General features: G+C 37.7%; 1 protein-coding gene across 2 annotated transcripts in view; it reads right to left on the bottom strand.

Moving 5' to 3' along the window:
* ZMAT4 (zinc finger matrin-type 4) overlaps window positions 1-21,977 on the bottom strand; it is a 529,730-nt gene that overhangs the window by 269,432 nt on the left and 238,321 nt on the right. For both annotated transcript variants that reach the window (XM_055141948.1, XM_055141954.1), the window contains exon 4: window positions 16,229-16,385. In XM_055141948.1, coding sequence (XP_054997923.1) covers window positions 16,229-16,385 — 157 coding nt within the window. The remainder of the gene's footprint in view (window positions 1-16,228; window positions 16,386-21,977) is intronic.

Genomic DNA, 21,977 nt, shown 5'->3' with positions numbered 1-21,977 from the left:
TAATGGTTTTAAGCCTGAACACTGAGTTATGAAATTTTTCCACTATATTTTTTATATTTATTGTATGGATTAGGCATCAAAGACCTGATCATTAGATCAGCTAATGGGATGGGATTCCATGATAGGGACTCACTGACTCCCTGTCACCAGCATATGCACCCCCAAAACAGGTATCTTCAGAACATGAATTAAAGGGTATCATCCAGGTCATACCACATAAATGGTGTAAATGGCTACTGAGCTTGAACCTGAGAACCTTCAGAGCTTTTGTTCTTTCTATTTTGTCATTATTTCCCACATTATCAAGTTCACACCCTGTGCTCAAGGGTGTGAATGGCTTACTTATCCAGCAACATCAGCTATTCAACTAGAGGCAAAAACTTCCTGGATCATTTCTTATACCCTATGAATATTTATAAAGGTTTTGAAGATGAGAAAATTATCAGTGCCTAAAGCACAGCATAGATGAAGAGCAGGATAAGTAGAGAGGAGGATACAGAGGAATAAGGTTGAGAGGTGGGGGGTGGGGATCGGGGCAGGCGGGTCTTCCCAGGGCTAGAAACATGTTGAAACTACAGAAGTGTTTTTATGGGAGTTAGTAATATTACTCCCTAAGACTAAAAAGCACTTCTCCACACCCACACTCTTACGGAGGGATATCCATGTTATTTCAGTTTTCAGTTACATTAAGCATATATCTCTAATACTGTTATTTGATGTCAGAGAGTAGTCTAAGCTTTAGCGCATTGCTTTGCTGGTGGTAAATTCCCTTCCTGAGTCCCTGACACCGCACCCTATCCTCAGAGAACCACCGAGGGTCCCTCCAGAACAGAGTCAGGAAGAGTCCCAGAACATTACCAAGTGTGACTCCCAAGTCCAACAAAATTTTTAGAATAAAATGAAAACAATAGAAGTAACATAGGTGGTAAGAATCTCCAGTTTGTGTTAAAGAATGTTCTCTGAAGCTGCAGTTTGTGTCAAGAATACTATAGGAGTTTGTGTTAAACAACACTTTCTAAAGCAAGGGTATAACCACAGAACAGAAGCTCCTGAAGTTCTTCCTACATTGTCTCATACACTATTTGCTAATTCAAATAAAAGTAAGTGAATTCTTAAGATATTTAATGTGACAAGAACAATTGCTTTGGTGTAGCTCATTATTAAAATATTTTTATAGATAATATCCAACCCAGGTTTGATTCCTCCACCCCTCTCGGAGACCCCAGCAAGCTACCGCTGAGAGCATCTCCCCTGCAAGCAAAGCCTGGCAAGCTACCCGTGGTGAATTTGATATGCCAAAAATAGCAACAATAAGTCTCATGATGGAGACGTTACTGGTGCCCGATGAAGCAAATTGGTGATCAACAGGATGACAGTGATACAGTGATGAGTATCCATTGTATAATTGATCATTAATAACTAATGATCAATACAAAAACCCAGTAACATGAAGATAATTATTAGTTCAAGCTTCATCTATGTACAGAAATAATGGCAAAGGATGTTAGCACACCTCACACTTTTAATTTAGTTCAATTCTATTTGCAGTAGGAAGTCAGTGGCCTAAGTAACGCAATTACTGCTGACAGTGTAGCACCAAGGAAAATTACAAAAAGAGAATCGACTGTTGTCAACCAGCTGTGTCACCTAAGCCAAAATTTTTTACTAATCTAAGCTTCAGTTTCTTCACTAAAAAATTATCTGAAATAATGATTTACCAATCATTGTTAGCACCTTCCAGGCCTGCAGTCCTACGAATCTATGGCTTGTTTTTATAAATATTAGAAAAGTCAAATATATCATGAGAAAAAAATGCACTTGTCTAGAGATGGCATTCAAAACATGCCATATTTCCTAATTTAAAAAAATACACTTCTATGAGGAACTATCTGAAAAGCTATTATAATATGACTATATTTTTCCAGGAGAGTAAGAAAAGACCTGGTTCCGATAGTGCAACTGCTGCGGTGTAAAAAATCTCACATGCAAGTACCACTGTGATTGAACTTGCAATACATATATTATTCAAAATTTAAAGTTATATAACTTTCAAACATATCTAGACTACCCTGATCTTTATTCATTTAACATGGAACTCAAATAAATAATTCTTTGTCTGGCATAAGAATTCATGGGAAAGTTCTAAAGCGGTCTTTCTCATTTTGAAGCAGAAATAGGGTAAGAAAGAAGAAAACCAAGATTTCAGAAGAAGAGGAATATATACAATGAATCACTTTTACACAGGACAATCAGAGTGGGTGATAGGATTGCTAATCTCTTTCTTTTCCCACTTTGTTCACTATTCTGACAAATGATCAATACTTGGTTTAAAATTTACAAATCCTTAGCACAGCGGGTAGGGCATTTGCCTTGCACATGGCCGACCCAGGTTTGAATCCCAGCATCCCATATGGTCCCTGAGCACCGCCAGGAGTAAATTCCTTAGTGCAGAGCCAGGAGTAAACCTTGTGCACTGCCGGGTGTGACCCAAAAAGAAAAAAAAATTACAAGTCATTTTCTTTGTTCCTTTGCTGTTTCTGGTCATCTTAGTGGCCTCTTGAGCTTTGAATGCTGTGGATCATTGAGTGAATAATTTTGAAGTTCATCTTATGAAGAATTTTTTGTCACCACCTAGGAAAAGTTCGAATATGCATGCAGCAGCCTTGGGTTCAAATTTCAATAACATAACTAACTATGTAATACCAGGCAGTTAATTTTACCATATAGGATTTCAGATTTTCAGTAGTAAAATGGAGACAGCAACATTATTCTTATTATTTGGCGGGGAGGGAGGGGTGCCAAAAGTAAGCCATGCCCAACAAGGCTCCTCAGGGCTTATTCTTGCCTCTGTGCTTGGGGTAAACTTCTGACAGGGTTAAGGTACTATATAAAACAACTAACTTGTACTAACTTTTTCGCCCACATTAAGTACTTTTTATGAAGATTAAATAAAATAATTTTTTCTGATATAGTATATTGACAATATCAACTGTGATAATTTTATTAGGTTTTATTTAGCCAAGTGATCTGATAATGCACATTTAATCAGACAATACATATTTTTACTTCATTGTTGAGAGATAAAATATTCTTGAAAAAGTTTTATTCATACATATACTGGAGCGATAGCACAGCAGGTAGGGTGTTTGCCTTGCACACGGCCGACCCAGTCTCAATTCCTCTGTCCTTCTTGTAGAGCCCGGCAAGCTACCAAGAGTAACCCGCCTGCCCAGCAGAGCCTGGTAAGCTACCCATGGAGTATTTGATATGCCAAAAACAGTAACAACAAGTCTCACAATGGAGATGTTACAGGTGCCTGCTCAAGCAAATTGATAAACAACAGGATGACAGTGCTACAGTTACATATATATAATAAACATAAAGCAATTTTTTCAGTGGAGACAGTTGATTCTTGTTATTCATGGTAGTTATGGTTGGCATGTCTCTGCGGAGAGTAAGTTATGCAAGTCTGCAGCCATAACATTTGATCAACCAGCTAATATACAGTATGTGTCACTCAGTGACGTGCAATTTGAACATGTGTTCATATCATAGAGGATAATTACGCAAGTCTAGCCTAGGGCTAGATTACCATGAATGTAGATGTATGTTGTGGTTTCCAATCTTATCACATTACACCTATGAACCCAATAAAATAGGAGAAATATGTCATAATCCATTACAGCAGAAATACAAACCATTATGTAACTAGTATTTTGTGCACAGTTTTTAAATCCAATATCAGAAAATAAAAATTACGTACTTATTTAAATTTAAAACAACCATTGACCAAGCAAGAAATGAAATACTACTGAGAAAAAATATTTTAAATAAAAAAGCATTTAATTCACATAATATTAATATTGCTCTACTATAAATTTGCTGCTACTCTTTTACTAGAATATATGAAAACCATGGTCATAGCATTGTTTCAGAGAAATAAAGCATTGCTTTGATACCCATTTGATTTCTCTGATTTTATTATTGACAAAGCTTAATGTCTAAGAGACAATAACTTTTGTTATAGAAAGGCAGGGCATTTTTTTCAGAATGGCTCTAGTCCTTAGACTGGCAGCTGAAGTAGGGTAACCAATGGGTTCACCTCCATAAATTACTAAATTACCATTAAGTTGCATATGACTATGGAACTAAAACCTCACTTTATATGTATGTATTTAAAGATACACTATTTGATGTCATTTTAATTCACTAACATTTGCCTTAAAGCTTTACAGCTACCTTAAAGTAACTCATACCTGAACAGAGTTTATCAGAAAAAACAAATTTAAATAAAAACTTTTCCCCTAAGGACATCCAAGTTTTTCGTAGGAGCAAAAAGCAACACTGCAGCATTCTATTGGGAGGGGTAGATTAAGTGGCAATATCACCAGTTTCTTAAAAACAATCACAAAATGTAAAGCCATGACTCTAAATAGGATGAAAATGGACACTTGTTTACAGTCTGAGTGCTGGAACAAGATGACGCTGTTTTGTCAACCTCATCTAAGAACATTTATGTGCAGTGACAAACTTTCACATGTCTATGAATAACAACTGAAGTGTCATAGGTGCTAAAATCTTCTGCCTTTTTCCAAAGACAAATTAAGATCATCAAAATTTACCACTATACTATTTTCATAGAACACAAATTGACAATGCAAAAGCAATTAAGATGAATTTAAAATCTATTATTGACCAGAAAAGAAATATATGTGCTTCTAAAGCACTTTTTTCTAGAATGATAATAATTATACAGAAAAATAAAAATATTGTAAAGTGATGAGCACTTTTCAAAATAGTAAAGTGGACTTCTAAATGGGTATTCAGTTATCTCTTCTGGAAGATAACATTAGGATTGAGAATTCAGTTTTTACCAGGAATCAATCAGATTATAAAGAAAAAGACTGACAGAAAATGCTAAGATAATAAGAGTCATTGTTGTTTTAATCTGCATCTCCCTGATGACTAATGCTCTCACCACAGAGACTTGCTCATATCCAAAAGAACAAAAGCAACCAGTGTTGGTGCGGGTGAGGCAAGAAAAGGACTCTTCACTGCTGGTGGGAATGCCAACTGGTACAACCCTTTTGGAAAACAGTATGGACAATCCTCAAAAAAGTAGAAATTGAATTCCAATTTGATCCAGCAATTTCTGGGAATATATCCTGGAGATACAAAAAAATATAGTAGCAATGACATTTGCTCTTGTATGTTCATTACAGCACTGTTTACAATAGCCAGAATTTGGAAAAAAAACCCAAGTGCCCGAAAACAGATGAGTGGTTAAAGAAACTTTGGTACATCTATACAATAGAATACCATGCAGCTGCTAGAAAGGATGAAGTCATGAAATTTGTGTATAAGTGGATCTACATGGAGAGCATCATGTTAAGTAAAATGAGTCAGAAAAAGAGGGACAGACATAGAAAGATTGCACTCATTTGTGGAATATAAAGTAACAGAATGGGAGACTTACCCTCAAGAATAGTAGAGTTGAATACCAGGAAGATTGTTACAAGGCTTGGATGCTGGCCTCACATGCAGGGGGAAAAGGCAGCTCAGATAGAGAAGGGAACACCAAGTATGGGTTGCTTGGAGGGCCCACTCGGGAGGGGAGATGCATGCTGAAAGTAGACTACAGACCGAATGATAGCAATTCAATTCCTCTATTGCAAACAACAACACGCATAAGGAGAGACAGCCAAAAGGCAATGCCCTGACACAGAGGTTGAGTATGTGGGGGAGACAGGTAGGAGGGATAGCAGGTTCATTGGTGGTGGAGAATGGGCACTGGTGAAGGGATTGGTACTCAATCATTGTATGTCTGAAATGTTAGCATGAAAGTTTGTAAGTCTCTAACTGTATTTTATAGAGATTCATCAAAATAAATAAATAAATAAATAAATAAATAATATTTTTAAAAATTAAAAAAAATAATAAAAGAGTAAAAAAAAAGAGTCATTGTATGTTCAAAATGAGAATGGAGGCCAGTGTGTCAATGTTAGAAAGGTTAGGAAGTAAGAGAAAGATATGCCCATCACAAGATCAGAGACCTGTATGTTAAAGTACACAAATTAGAGTGATATATTTAAATTAGAGAGAGATATTATTTTTTTAATTTTATAATTTAATCAGAGAATTAGAGCTATGACATGTGAAATATACAGTAAGAGCAACTGAATGCAATTCTGGGAGCTGGCTAAACAATTTTTGCACATATTTATTGATTTGCCACTGGCTTACACTGCTATAAATCTCAGGAATGTAGAATCACATGTTAGAGTCAGCATAATCCTCAGTATACCCACCACTAAATTTCTAATGAATACTTGAATTTACAAATTAAAAAATCAATAAATAATGACTATATATTATACAAATGTAAATAAATATTTATCTCTATTTATATTATAATAATATATTCACTAAACACTTAATTGAGTGGCTAGCACTTCCTTATTTTATTGTCTCCTTCAGTATAATCTTATGGTCATGATCAGGATCACGAAATCCCGTTAATCATCGATTTCTTGAGCGGGCTCAGTAACTTCTCCATTCTTCCTTTCCCTGAGATCTTAGAAGTCTCTCTCAATTCAGCCCTCCCAATGATGTTGCACTGGGGGCTCTTTCAGGGTCAGGGGAATGAGATCCAGCTTGTTACTGGATTTAGCATATGAATATACCATGGGACTCTTGCAAGGCTGTCCCATGTGGGCAGGAAACTCTCAGAAGCTTGCCAGTTTCTCCCAGAGGGAGAAGTAGGCTACAAGATATCTTCTGGGAGTTCGCTTTTAAGTCTCTGGATGTTGGCCGTTGATGGGATTACATACACCTGGGTTCCTCTGCTCCTCTGCTGGTACCTTCATGCGTGAGGCCCGTCTGAACGTGTGGAGAGGGGCTTCGAACATGGCTGTAGCTAGGTTCTGGTGGTCTTCAGCTGAGGGAGCTCTGCTCCAGTGGGGAGGGAAGCTGGAGCCCATCCCCTCTGAGGGGCCCCGGGGAAGACAGCCAGGCATGCGGGCAAGAGAGTCTCTGCCCACTTATCACTTATCTTATGGTATAAGTGTTAATATGAAATTAGGAGTGGCATGGTTAAAATCACTGTGAAATATCATATTGTTAATATAAGAATTTAAAACTGAGTATAACTTTAGACTTTAGGTTTCTACTCTACATTTCTAAATTTCATGTTTCACCTAAAGAAAGAGATGCTTTTTATAATCAAGCAAGTGAACAATTTTCTCATACATCAGGTAATCATTTGCTAAATGTCTCTTCTCTTCTAATACATTTTCTATGTGCAGTCATTAATAGAGAGATAATGGTATGATGTCTTGAAAGTAAATTTCTAAACTGTTCTCTATCAATATCCCAGAATTGTGAAGACCAACACACCCCTACAGTGACTTCCAAGTCTTAGGGTTAAAAGGAAAGAAATATTATTGCTAAATTTGATGCCTTTAGCTGTCAAGCCAGTGATATCTGGGCATTTTATAAAAGAATGTCCCCGTATACATTTTGTAAGAATGATAAATGTAATCATAAAAGCTTACATGAGAAACATCAACTTTAAGGAACAATCAATCAGGATAGATTAGGCTCTCCTACAATAAGAGACTCTCCCACAACAACCCCATAGTATTACAATATAGGTGTTCTTTTTTTTTTTTCCCAAGCCTAGTATTGTTGAATAGACTCCTTCTGTCCTGTATCTATCTTGCAATAGAAAACATTACACCTATGCAGAATCAACTGAGATTCTGAGGCACAAAAGAAGGTAAATGGGTATTTAATGAGCAGCTTTTTGCCCCAAATCACTACATTTTCCTTCTTAACCCTAAATGTAATATATACCATTTATGTTAGAAATGATCTTGAATTTCATTGTATTTAAAGTAGACCAGGGGAAATACTTATAGTTTAAAAATTATTTCTTTTTCTGTCAGATTTCTAAGAAATAATTATATTCTCTTAAAAATTAAAAAATGTTTTTATTTAAGATTTTTTTCAGGACTCTTAATAAGAATTGGTTTTATTCCAATACCATGTTTGCAGAAGAAAATCACTAGCTAATAAGAACAATGCAGGATTCCAAGATCTCTGTCAGATAGTATTAGTTAAATGACGCTAACCCCTATACTTGGTTAAACAGTGCCTCCCCCCACAAAAAAAATATATACATATATATGTATATGTCCACTCAGGAATTAAGAAAGCAAACTTAATTAGAGACAGGGCCTTAGCAAAAGTAATTAATATGGTAAAGTAATTATCTATAAAGATTATACTACAACAAGAAATGGAAGATATACCCTGTTAACAAATTATAAGAATGAACAACTTTCCTGCACAAAGTGTTATAAAGATACATTCCTAAAAATCACATTCCTACACAAAGTCTTAGACAGATTTAATGTAATACCCATTAAAATTCCAATGGTGTTCTTCAAAGACTTGGAATAAACTTTACTAAAATTAGTAGCATTGTAGCACTGACATCCCATTGTTCATCAATTTGCTAGAGCAGGCACCAGTAAGGTCTCCATTGTGAGAGATGTTTTTACTGTTTTTGGCATATCGAATGCACCACAGGTAGCTTGTCAGGTTCTGCTGTGTGGGCAGGATACTCTCGGTAGCTTGCCAGGCTTGAGAAGGTAGGAGGAATCAAACTCAGGTTAGCAGCGTGCAAGGCAAACACCCTACCCGCTGTGTTCTCATATCATATAGTGGTTAGTACTAAAATTAGTAGGAAACAAAAATCTTCCTTAATAGCCAAAGAAATCCTTGGGTAAAAATAGATGGGAGGCATCAAATTCAGTCTATACTAAAAAGCAATAATAATCAAAATGGCATGGTATTGAAGTAAAGATAGACTTGCAGAACAATGGAACAGAATTTAAAGAGTCCCAATTTTAAACACCCAGGTTTGGGGCTGGACCGATAGCACAGCTGATAGGGCATTTGCCTTGCACTCGGCTGACCTGGGTTCGATTCCCAACATCCCATATGGTCCTAGGAGCATCTTCAGGAGTAATTCCTGAGTGCAGAGCCAGGAGTAGCCCCTGTGCACAGAGCCAGGAGGACCCCTGTGCATCAACAGGTGTGACCCAAAAAGAAAAAAAAACAAAGAAAAAACAACCCAGGCTTATGGACAACAATTCAAAAGAATATATGCACACCTATGTTCATCATAGGGCTTAGTGCACTAGTTAAGATATAGAAGCAATTCAAAAGAATATATGCACACCTATGTTCATCATAGGGCTTAGTGCACTAGTTAAGATATAGAAGCAATTCAAAAGAATATATGCACACCTATGTTCATCATAGGGCTTAGTGCACTAGTTAAGATATAGAAGCAATTCAAAAGAATATATGCACACCTATGTTCATCATAGGGCTTAGTGCACTAGTTAAGATATAGAAGCAATTCAAAAGAATATATGCACACCTATGTTCATCATAGGGCTTAGTGCACTAGTTAAGATATAGAAGCAACCTGACGTCCAAGAAGAGATGAACAAACATTGTTGAATATATACACAAATGAATAGCATGCATCCGTAAGAAAGGACAAAATCATGCAGTTTGCCACAACATGCATATAACTAGATGCCAGGCTGAATGAGTTAGTCGGAAGGAAAGAGGTAGTTGTAGAACATCCACTCTCAGATGTGAGGTTTAAAGATCCATAGCAAGGTAGCAACAAAAGTTCAAAGGCAGCAGATTGGGAGAGTTCCACATATTTGAGTTTATGGGGGGTTGGGGGGGAGAGGGTATTGAAGTGAAGAGTAGAGGAACCTGTGGGGGAAGGGATGTGGGTACACGTGAAAACTGCAGTGTTGGAATTATGAACGCAGAAAACCATAATTAACAACATTATACCTAAATCGAGCTTTTAAAAGTTAAAAAATAATAATCAAAAGAAAGCAAGTCTCTTTGGAACATTGCCCGGGGAGACAGGTACTCTGATGATGTGTATGATGTTGGAATTCCATGCACATGGAATTTTAATTAAAATTTAAATTAAATTTATATCTAAATATAAAGGTTAAATAGACATAACACATAAATTTGGTATTTTAATCATTTAAAAACAATTAAAACTTGGTATTTTAATCATTGGGGCATGCAGGTCACCAATCTTAGATGTCCAGAGGTCGCTGTCAGGTAACCCTGAATCGATATTGAATTTTATCAACTTGGGTTAACTTTAGAAATATGTAGAGATATTTATTATGGTCACAACTAGTAGTGTTCTCTTGGCATCTAGTGGGTTGAGCCAGGCATGTTACCAAACACCCTACGCTACACAGGACAACCCCCATCCCCATAGCAAGGACTATCAAGTAGATACTGTCAGTAATGCTGAGATTAGAAACCCTGATCAAGATAAAGAATTCCTGTAAGAAAATTGAGAATCTTCTCTAAGAAAACTTACAGGCTACAGTTATTAAGTTCTTACCTAAATGACTTTCTAACAAACTATTAAAAGTCCCCAAAGATTATCATTTCAATAGCTCTTTAATATCCTCCTCCCATCTTCACAGTGAGCTGTTAATGTTGGCCAGGGACATATGGTTCCTTCAACCATATGAAACTCCGAAGGGCAAAGAGTAACATTTGCATTTATCGGATGCAGGATGGTTGCTGAGTGATTCTGAACTAAGATAATAATTTAAACAAAGCCCCAAATTTCAAACTGACTTAATATGATACCAGTTGATGTCATTTCTATTTTCACATTTTTATACCATTTTTATCCCTAAGCTCACTGAGGTGTCATTGGTTTTCAAATGGTGACTTGTCTGGGTCTCAGAAGGCTCCATAGAGTATGAATGACTATTCCACAGTAAGCCTGACTAAACTGAAGACCACAGAGGCTCTACTCAGTGGGAAGCAATATTTGGAGTCAGACATGACCCTAAAATCGACCCTTCTGGATGATCAAGGACAGAAACGGATGTGAGCATCTGCTGAGCTTGGCATCAGAAGCTGCAGAGCCCTGTAGGAGATTGGAGCAGGTGGGACCTCCAAGATCATGCCATTGGAAGGATCTCAAGTTCTTCATTTGCACTGCCCATTTCTCATCTGAAATATTTGATGTACCATAAATTATCAACCCAGCTTCCCTTCCCATCTTCCAAGTCTAGACTGTTCTCATCATTACTCTACTCTGGTGTCTCACAGTTCACCTAAGCCTCCATATTGGCTATGCTTCTTCCTCTATGACTTCTAATATCAAACCCTGGATATCTAGGCAAGCCCCTTTTATGGATCTTCCTGTCATAGGTTCACAAAATTGCCCATAGGTTCACACATAGCCTTAATAATTTGCCTCTTGGAATACCTGGCCCATTTCTCCCTTCCTTCTACTCATGGCTGCTCAAATAAGATCTACCTCTTGTAGCTGTGAGAGCCTATCCAGAACCTTTCTCAGCCCAGACGCATCTCATTTGGCAGATACTGTGTCCATTTTTAATTACTTTTTTATTCTTGTACACTCATGCTTATCTTCAAGTGGGGAGTGAATATCAGATTATATTTTTGTGACTTCCTTTCACATGAAAAACAGCTGTCAAGCCTTGTCGAGAATGTGGAAGAATACATTACTGGTAAGTAGATGTCTCTCCTCTGCAAGAAGGAATAAGTACATGTAGTGAAGCACACTCGCTCAATTAGTGAAATATACTTACTTGATAGATGCAGTCATGGACAAGAGGCAACATTTTCTAAGTTTAAAATTATATGTCAGAGAGATCAAAGTAGGTTAAGAAAAATAGCTTCATAACTGAGTATATAGATGGGACACTTATTGAGCTCCAACTATTTGGTATCACTATAAACACTTCAAAATTATTAGTCAGCACATTCAATAATCATGAAAAGCCATTTATATAAGAAATGGCAGTTACTCATAAATATTGGGAAAGGAGGTTCAGGAAAATAAAGCACTTTGCTAATAAGTACTGGGGTCTCACTGTATCTATCCCAAACCCCACAATGAGTCTAAAATCAATTCAAGCACATTGTATTCATGGGGGCCGGGCAAGGGTGTGGCAACTGAAGAGAAGGAAATGCTCTCAAATATTAATTCAATAGATTTGGGTTTTGTTTGCCAGTTTTTATTTTGGGGACCATATCCAGCATTGCTCAGGGGCTTCTCCTGGCTCTGTACTTATGGGTAACTTCTGAAGTTTGGAGACAATACGCAGATGCTGGGATAGAACTGGGGTCAGTGGCTGCAAGGCAAGCACCATAGCACCACCCCTGTTTTTCTTTAAATAGATTTACACTTTGTTTACATTACATAGCTATGTCCGACAGTTAATCTTTTCCTTATCAAGAGCTCAGATCAATTCCCAACTTTCCACTCACTCAGTTATGTGTCTCATTGAAGCACACCTGAATGCACATTATTAACCCCTTTCTTGTGACAACTTTACCTGACTGATCTTTTTCATGCAAAATAATCCCTGCTTTATTTATTCATCCTCCAAGGATATAATTTTTATGGAGTTTATTAATTTTGTAAAAGTTATTCTTTTCATCTCCTCTACATGTTCACACAGTACAGCAAATGACATGATTATGGTAATTTAAATCTAACCTCCAATCTGGGAAATATCTCCACACAGAGATCTGCTGACTCTGTGAGAAAGTGTTAGTGTTCGAATTCTCCTCACTGGCATCGTATAACATGCACTATGAGAACATGAATTAGATCCTGAAATGCACTAACCATGATGAATTTGAACTTGTATTTCTTTTTTTTTTCTTGCAACTCTGCCTGGCATATCAAACATTCTAGTAACTGTGTACTCATCTGGAAAAGGCAATTCCAACAACAACTAATTCCTACAGATACTCAGTTGATTCTTGATCAGAGTGAATCTTGAGTAGGAGGAAAGGTAATCATTCACAGACACCAATTGCTCACCCTCATCAGATGGAGTAGCTAACAGAAGCAATGAGTTGTGCTTCAATTATTTCTATCCAGAAATCACTACAGTTAAAGATCCTGCTCCTCATGGAGGGGCAGCTTGGAAGCATACCTGAACAAGGGAATTGCTTCTCTCTTGCATCTTGATTCAGTTGGTTGGGTTTTATATGTTCTTTTTTCTTTTTGTTTTCATTACAAAAGTAATTTCAAGTCAACCTGCTTGATTAGGCAGAGCAGTTCCAGGAAGAAAACAGGCCAGCCACAGTGTAGAAGGCGAAGTACCTTGGGCCTGCTACTGGACTCAGCTCTCGGCAATAAGAAAAATGGCAGAAATCCTGAGTTTATTCAAAGGATCCAGGATGCTTGGATTTTGTAATTCTGGAAGACCCAGTTTAGGTATTCTTTGCTGTTGCCACTCAATCCCTTAGTCCTCATTCTTTCCTTGTGGTAATTAAATCTGGTCTCAAGAACAAGACTAAACCTAAAATTCTAGGTCTGGGAATTTGATGTTTATACTTTGTTTGTAGAACAGTGCGACTGCCTTAAAGGTTGGTCCTACTTTTCTGTTAACAAACTTTCATTTTTCCAGATCCTCAAAGTTGAAGTTAAGACCCTGCCAACACCTCTCAGAAATTCAAGTTCCCTAATTTGCTTGAGTCTCTGTTATATTCTCTGCTCCTAGACTCTCCAGGATTAGCTCTCTCTCTCATGCTACATTTCCACATGCCTATCAGCTAATTCTTGCATCTAATACTCACTCCCTCAAGCTGGATATATTGCTTTCTCTGGTCTCTGTCAGGCATGTGTTAGCATGACTTTGACACCCAGGAACCAGGGTAAATTTTCATGCCTTTCATTTTCCTGGTGTTGCTGCATTCTGAGATCTTTTCTGCTGAAAGCAGCTCTCAAAGAGGAGAAGCCATGAAAGTTGCTGTGCAACCCGGATCCCTGCACTAGAAAGAAAGGGATGCTGGTACAATGAAACTTCAACATGATTACTTCTGCCCAAGCCAAAAGCTATTAATGCTACTTCCCCTTGTCCCCTTTTTCCCTCTCCACTTAACCAGCAACCTAATTTTTGGTACAGTAAAAACAGGGACATTTCAAAAGACAGCCTAGATGAAGTCATAAAGTATGACTTTAGATAAATAAAGTAAAGCATACAGTTTAAGTGTTTTGGGTTTTTTCCTTTGAAATATATTGATGGAATCAAATAACTCATCTTCAAGGTATTTATTAAATCTGAGGGTCTTTGAATTCAGAGAAACTAGCAGTTTGTTATCTTGAGGATATATCTGAATTTACAAAGAACTATAATTTGTGACTAATAATTCACAAGTTATTATTTTCCATGTGGTGCTTTTTCATCCACCAGAAATAATGCCATTTCTAGTTGCGAATTTGTTTGATAAACAGTGGCTGGCTCCCCTTTTCCATCACTATCTCCAAAAATTAAATTTAACAGCAATATTGTTTAGGCAAAGAGGAAAAATGGACCAGTTATTCAACACATAAAAAGGTAAAATGTTCCAGTGACTGTTTCTTGAAGTTCTATTTTAAGATATTTGATGGAGAACAGGTTACAAGGTGAAATTCCAAACTTTGAGAGAGCAAGAATCAGGAGTTTGAACAGTCGCTGCCTGTCAAATGTCAATACACAGAGTGTTCCTCAAACAAGCTGGGCCTGTCTCCAGATTTCTTGTGTATTGCAACACTATGCCTGAATGTCATAGCTACCTTTATAAAAACAACATTCTCTAAACTAAGTAGAAGATCAGAGTAAAAGAATTACTTGCCATTTTCTAAGTAAAAGATATTTTTTAAAAGAAAAGTACTGGTGAGGATAAAAGCCAAGTATTGTGTTCGGCTCTCTTCAATTTCCAAAATACCATTTAAAAAATAATTACACCCACACTTTATACATGATTCATTAGACAGCAAGACAAAATGCACTGCTAAAGCTGAACAGTGTTGAAATAGTACACATCATGAAATATACCTCCAACTTTTGGGGAATACAATGTAATATTAATAATTTCTTTGTCACAAAAAATATAAACCTGGGGCTGGAGTGATAGCACAGCGGGTAGGACGTTTGCCTTGCACGCGGCCGACCCGGGATCAAATCCCAGCATCCCATATGGTCCCCTGAGCACCGCCAGGGTTGATTCCTGAGTGCATGAGCCAGGAGTGACCCCTGTGCATTGCTGGGTGTGACCCAAAAAGCAATATATATATATATATATATACATATATATATATATATATACCTGTTGAAATCATCCACCCTGATTAATTAATGGTGTTTTAACTTCATAATTTTCTGGAATTCTTTAGAATGTTTTTATTTAAAGGTCAAATGCAACATTATAATTATTTTATTTTTTATTAAGAAGCTAAACAAGCTTATCATGACACCTTTATGAAGACCATACGAATGCCATATCAGAAACATAATTAGAACGTTTACAAACAAAACTATATTGACTGTGGTTTTCCTCCTCTCTGTTCACTCAGAAATAAGAATTATATCTTATATAAATATAACAATATATCACTGTATCACTGTCATCTCATTGCTCATGGATTTGCTTGAGCGGGCACCAGTAACATCTCCATTGTGAGACTTGCTGTTACTGTTTTTGGCATATCAAATATGCCACAGGTAGCTTGCCAGGCTCTGCTTTGCAGGCGAGATACTCTCAGTACCTTGCCAGGCTCTCCGAGAGGGGCGGAGGAATCAAACCAGGGTTGGCCTCATGCAAGGCAAATGCCTTTCCTGCTGTGCTATCACTCTAGCCCATAATAATATATGATATTATGTAATTATCCTTATATTGTACATTATAAAACCATATATAAGTAATCAACTGATCACATGCAATGTGATTTCCATTACCTTTGAGTAACTGGGGACTGAAGACAAGCTAGGGAAGAACAATGTTCATCATAAAGTAGTCTTAGTATCTTATATAATATATAATATGCAATCAACAGGATAAAAGAACATCTAGCCAATAAATAGAGCCTTTCAGAAGATAAAAGATTCCTGAATTACTTATATCAAGAAACCATGTTGAAAGAATTAGCACAAAAAGTTGGATTTCATGATCAACAGCAGCATTTGTTGGTCATACTACCCATCCCTTCCGATTCTGATGGCTGTCTACATTTAGGATCCACAACTCAGATCCATGCTGACACCTGCCTCTCCTGTGGGAGCACCAGTGAGGTCAGCACAGTGCTGTTTCTTCAGTGTCCCTGAGATCCTGTTCACACACATACCTGTGGTCTTTAATGGGGTTTTCTCTCCTAGCAACAGCTTTAACCTTTTCGCATGGATTTTGCCTTGGTAATGTGAGTCAGCCACCACAGCTGAGGTAAAAGACATGTTACACAGTGTGCAACACTTGTTCTTATCCACCATGTCAGCATCATTTCCCTGTGAGGGAGAAAAGAAGAAAAGAGCATCAGGGAGAAGCCCAGAGTCAAAGTTTGTCTTTTCCCACTTCATTCTCCTTTCAGTGAAAATGAGCCCAGACTTCTTCCTGAGATATTTAGCCTTTGTGCTCAAAATTATTTTCTCTTTATATAATCATCAGTGAAACTTACTTATTCCAACCTGCATTTATTAAATGGCTGCTAGTCCTGGCATAGAGAATATATGACAAAAGTGAGATTTGAGCTATGAAAAGAAAAAAAGGGACATAATTTGGTGAAAGACCATAGTGTCTGGCACCAGGAAGAAAGCAGAATCTAATTGCACCTATTATGCTCATTAAAGTAAGTCAAATAGCAAAGTTCAGATGGCCTGAGTGATTTAGCAAAAATTATAATTTGACATTTAGCTCTGCTTTGACCAATTTTAGCCTCAACTCAATATATCACTATGTGTGCAAGATTTGCTGTAAGATTTCTTTAAGAATGGAATATTCTTCATAATTAGTATAATATATATCATAAATCTGGGATGACCATGCTGACTGAATTTTCTAGGATTTTGTGTAATTTTCCATTTCTTCAGAAAAGATGATTTATCAAATAGCTAAAGAAAGTAGCAAATCCAACTTTATTTTTTTTATATTTTTGTGGAAGACTTAATGAAAATTAATCATGATTCAGAAAAAAAAAATCCCTTGCCAGAATAAGTGACCTGGCTATTGTGTGACAGGCCACCAATTACACATTTTAAACTGGGTAAAGATTAATCTGATGATTCTCATTTGCCCTATTTAGAAATCTTGTGTAAAGCGTACTCTCAGATAGTTAATTTACTCTATAATAGAATAACAATAGCAAAGTATCTATCAAAGCACAACTCTGAGTGTGTATTTGTTCCCACAATAGCCCCTTTTCTTATTCATGGCACCTACACCAAAAAGTACAAACTAGAATAAAGAGAAAAAAAGAATAGTGTGAATTTTCTGCATAATAAAAACGTGTCTAATGACTGAAAAAAGTGTTATCTTGTAAATTAAGTGGCAGTTGAAAACCCAATCTCTTCCTCTTAAGGTATTAGTGTTTAATGTCTGTAATAAGAATTTGTTCTTAGGTGAAGTCATAGTGTTGTTGATGGTGGTGCATTCCTCTGTGTGTGTGAGTGTGTGTGTGTGTGTGTGTGTGTGTAGGCCTGTATGTCCATGGCCTAGGAAGACGACCTAGATTTCTAGATTTCAGTGGCAAGGTGGTGAAAAGACACCTAGGTCCTTTGGAGTCAAAAAATCTCACCTTTCTCCATTTACTCTCCTTCCCATGGAACTTAACCACAGGGTTCCCTCACTTTATTATATGTTAAAATGTATAGATTTGAGGAAATGTTCTGCCAGCATTTCAAATTAGGGTATTGGGGTCATAACTTATGTTTTCTCTATAAACACTTCACTCTGGAATGGCTGGTGTCCAGTTTTAGAATTTGAATTTCCTTCCTTCCTTCCTTCCTTCCTTCCTTCCTTCCTTCCTTCCTTCCTTCCTTCCTTCCTTCCTTCCTTCCTTCCTTCCTTCCTTCCTTCCTTCCTTCCTTCCTTCCTTCCTTCCTTCCTTCCTTCCTTCCTTCCTTCCCTCCTTCCTTCCCTCCTTCCTTCCCTCCTTCCCTCCTTCCTTCCCTCCTTCCTTCCTTCCTTCCTTCCTTCCTTCCTTCCTTCCTTCCTTCCTTCCTTCCTTCCCTCCTTCCTTCCTTCCTTCCTCCTTCCTTCCCTCCTTCCTTCCTTCCCTCCTTCCTTCCCTCCTTCCTTCCTTCCTTCCTTCCTTCCTTCCTTCCTTCCTTCCTTCCTTCCTTCCTTCCTTCCTTCCTTCCTTCCTTCCTCCTTCCCTCCCTCCTTCCTTCCTCCTTCCTTCTTCGTTCCTTCCCTCCTTCCTTCCTTCTTCCTTCCTTCCTTCCTTCCCTCCCTCCCTCCCTCCTTCCTTCCTTCCTCCTTCCTTCCTTCCTTCCTTCCTTCTTCCTTCCTTCCCTCCCTCCCTCCCTCCTTCCTTCCTTCTTCCTTCCTTCCTTCCCTCCCTCCCTCCCTCCTTCCTTCCTTCCCTCCCTCCCTCCTTCCTTCCCTCCCTCCCTCCTTCCTTCCATCCTTCCCTCCTTCCTTCCCTCCCTCCCTCCTTCCTTCCTTCCATCCTTCCTTCCTTCCTTCCCTCCCTCCCTCCCTCCCTCCTTCCTTCCTTCCCTCCTTCCCTCCTTCCCTCCTTCCCTCCTTCCTTCCTTCCTCCCTTCCTTCCCTCCCTCCCTCCCTCCCTCCTTCCTTCCTTCCCTCCTTCCTTCCTTCCCTCCCTCCCTCCTTCCTTCCTTCCCTCCCTCCCTCCTTCCTTCCTTCCCTCCTTCCTTCCTTCCTTCCTTCCTTCCTTCCTTCCTTCCTTCCTTCCCTCCTTCCTTCCTTCCTTCCCTCCTTCCTTCCTTCCTTCCTTCCTTCCTTCCTTCCTTCCTTCCTTCCTTCCTTCCTTCCCTCCTTCCTTCCTTCCCTCCTTCCTTCTTTCCTTCCTTCCCTCCCTCCTTTCTTCCCTCCCTCCTTTCTTCCTTCCTTCCCTCCTTCCTTCCTTCTCTTTCTTTCTCTCTCTCATTTTCTCTCTTCCTCACACACACACACGCTCACACTCACACACAGTCCCCATTCTCCATAGAATGAGTATCTTTTTGTAATAAAACTATTTACTTCATTATCTGTCTTGTTTATAAATATTTTCTGAGACAAAAGACCAAAAAATTCTGAACCAGTGAGCATATGACTGATTTCTTTTTTACTGAACAGAGAAAAATCTCACCTGGGAACCAGAGCTTCCCAAGATTATGAATGAATGGTCCAGTACCACTTAAGAAAATAAAATGGGCTCCAGGCACTGTCTGACAACTGCTTTAATGAGATGTCATTCGGGCATTCATGTAGATTTTACCAGTGACTCCTGATCTTACTGGGTACTTTATTTCACCTTCACCATTGTGGGCACTTCCAGTGAAAGACAGTGAGCCTGACTGTGAGAATCAGTTCCTAGTTTCCTAGAGCATTAATATTTAGACATCTCTGTGAAAAGCTGAAAGTTCAGACATAAGGACTGAGATCATAATATCAAGTGTACTCAGAACTTGTTTCTAGGACTAGTAACTGCTTTTGATCAGGATAATGATAAAAGAGTTATGTTAAGTGCTCATTCAACACGTTTTAAGGATGTACTAAATAGTTAGATGAATTTGACTTTGCTCTTGTTTATCAAGGGGGCTAAGACCAAAAGAACTGAAGATGGTAAGAAGAATATGATAGGGGAGTATTATACTCAAGGTAATTATATTATATTATACTTATAATTATATTATGTTATATTATATTATACTATACTCAAGGAAATATCATCCTGAATTGAATTCATGCTTTCCCAATTGTAAGGCAAAAATACCATTAATGTAAATTAAACTTATTTGTGTGGACTTTCATCTTTAGTCATTTTCATTCCTGTAACGCTTTCTGTTTATGACTTCTTATCTAACCCATTTTTCTCAGTATTTTTCATAATGTATCTGTTTAGTTAGTACTTCTGAAGTAAAGTTTCTTTTTTTAATTCTCTCAACTCTCTTGCAGAAGAACCAGCATTAGTTTCTTATGTGGCCTATGCATGTGTTTTATAACAAAAAACACTAATTTTTAAATATTTATATTATGATTTTATATTTATTTTATGCATAAAGCTACAAAACTTTGAAGGCCAAGGACTACCTGATACTAAAGTTTAGAATGAGACCAACGCTTATCATAACAAGGTGGCCATCAGATGGTGATTGAAGAAGAAACGGAGTTGAGGGTTGGTGGGTGGGAATAATCATTTGTATAACATAGCACTGTAGCACTGTCATCCCATTGTTCATCAATTTACTCCAGCAGGCACCAGTAATGTCTCCATTGTGAGACTTGTTGTTACTGTATTTGGCATATTGGATATGCCAGGGGTAGCTTGCCAGGCTTTGCTGTGAGGGCGGGATAATCTTGGTAGCTTTCCGGGCTCTCCAAGAGGGATAGAGGAAGGAAAAAATGAAATAAGCAATGGAAAAAGTCAAAAGGCAAAATCTACCAGACTTATAAGAAAACATGCATAAAAAATGCAAACCAGAATTACCAATAATTTATAAACTAACTTTGAGATTCAAATAATGTCACATGTTGTGATATTTGATTAGTTTTATGATGGTACTTTTAATATATATTCCTCAATATCTCCCCTTCTGTATAATCTCATTTGCATTAACATATCACAATCAATAAATGTCAGAAGAGAAACACTATATAAAAACATCTGAAATGGTATAGTAAAGCCATAGTTGTAGAGATCAAGAAAATATAAACAATGAAGGGGCATTGATGCCTTGATCAATTAAGTGGTCTTTGAAGTCAGCAGTACATGTTTATAGGCTGTTTCACTAAATCATGTACAAAGGAGCCCATGTGACTCATACATCAAACAATTATAAATACCCAAGACTTTGTATTCATGGCCTTGGTACAGATAGCTGCCTCAAAAAGAATCTCAACATTAACTAAAACCTTGCTAAGTACTAGAATTTAATTCAATATTATTGGCTCTCTAAATCCCAAATAAATGTCTGCTTCAACAACAGATCATACCTTCTTTATTGGAATTTCTAACTGTACCCAAAACAATTGATGCTTCAGGGTAGAAACTCCATAAAGTTTGATGAACTGATGCTAGTGAATAATTTCAAAGGAATTATGAATAGCCCCAAGCTGTGAATAAATCAAGGCTAACCTAAAATTGTCTCAGCATAAGGATTTCAAATTAGATGTGGAACTTCACTCAGGTTTTATCAGTGTAATTTATATTTTTCTGAGAGAAAAATTCAAAGATTATAAGTATTCTAAGACTATTTGGTGAAAAACAACTTGTAAAACTAAGAATTTAATCAAGGTAGAAAATCTGGTTAACTCAGGCCAGAAATCAAGTTCTGAAAGAAACTTTTCTTGTCCAAAAATAACCTAATCTGAGTAAGAACAACAAAGAGTCTATGGCACTTTAATAACAACCCTCTATCTCTCTTGCAGTCTTTTGTGCCAAGCTTAGAATGCTAAAAGCCCCAATCGGATCGGGTTTGGTAATATAAAAACAGAACAAAACAAAACAAAAAGCTCTCTCCCATTAACATCCAGTTAAGGGAAACCAGAGTGGCACCATTAGCAGTGATCAAACCCCCATCTGCTCTGTTATATAGAATCTATATTCCTCTCAATATAGTCAAGAGAGTCCAGAGTCTCCACTACACCACGCTCGCTCACAAGAAGAAGCCCTTCACCAAGCATAGTAGACCTTGGTTATTTGACTATTGCAGCTCACCTGTAGAACAAAAGCTCCACACCAGGAAAGACAAGCCGAGAAGATCAGAGACTGCCACTATTTTCTAGCTACTCAGAGCTATCAGTATGCTTTTGCTTTGATTTTGTTTGGGGTAGATCGGGGATTACATGCAGCAGTGCTCATGACTTATTTTTGGCTCTGTGCTTAGGGACCACTCCTGGCAATGCTCGAGGGACTATAACAAGAGGGAAATGCC

This window comes from Sorex araneus, chromosome 1, assembly GCF_027595985.1.
Source record: "Sorex araneus isolate mSorAra2 chromosome 1, mSorAra2.pri, whole genome shotgun sequence".
Taxonomy (NCBI): domain Eukaryota; kingdom Metazoa; phylum Chordata; class Mammalia; order Eulipotyphla; family Soricidae; genus Sorex; species Sorex araneus.
The sequence above is the reverse complement of the archived record's forward strand: the minus strand, read 5'-3'. Positions and strand labels throughout refer to the sequence as shown.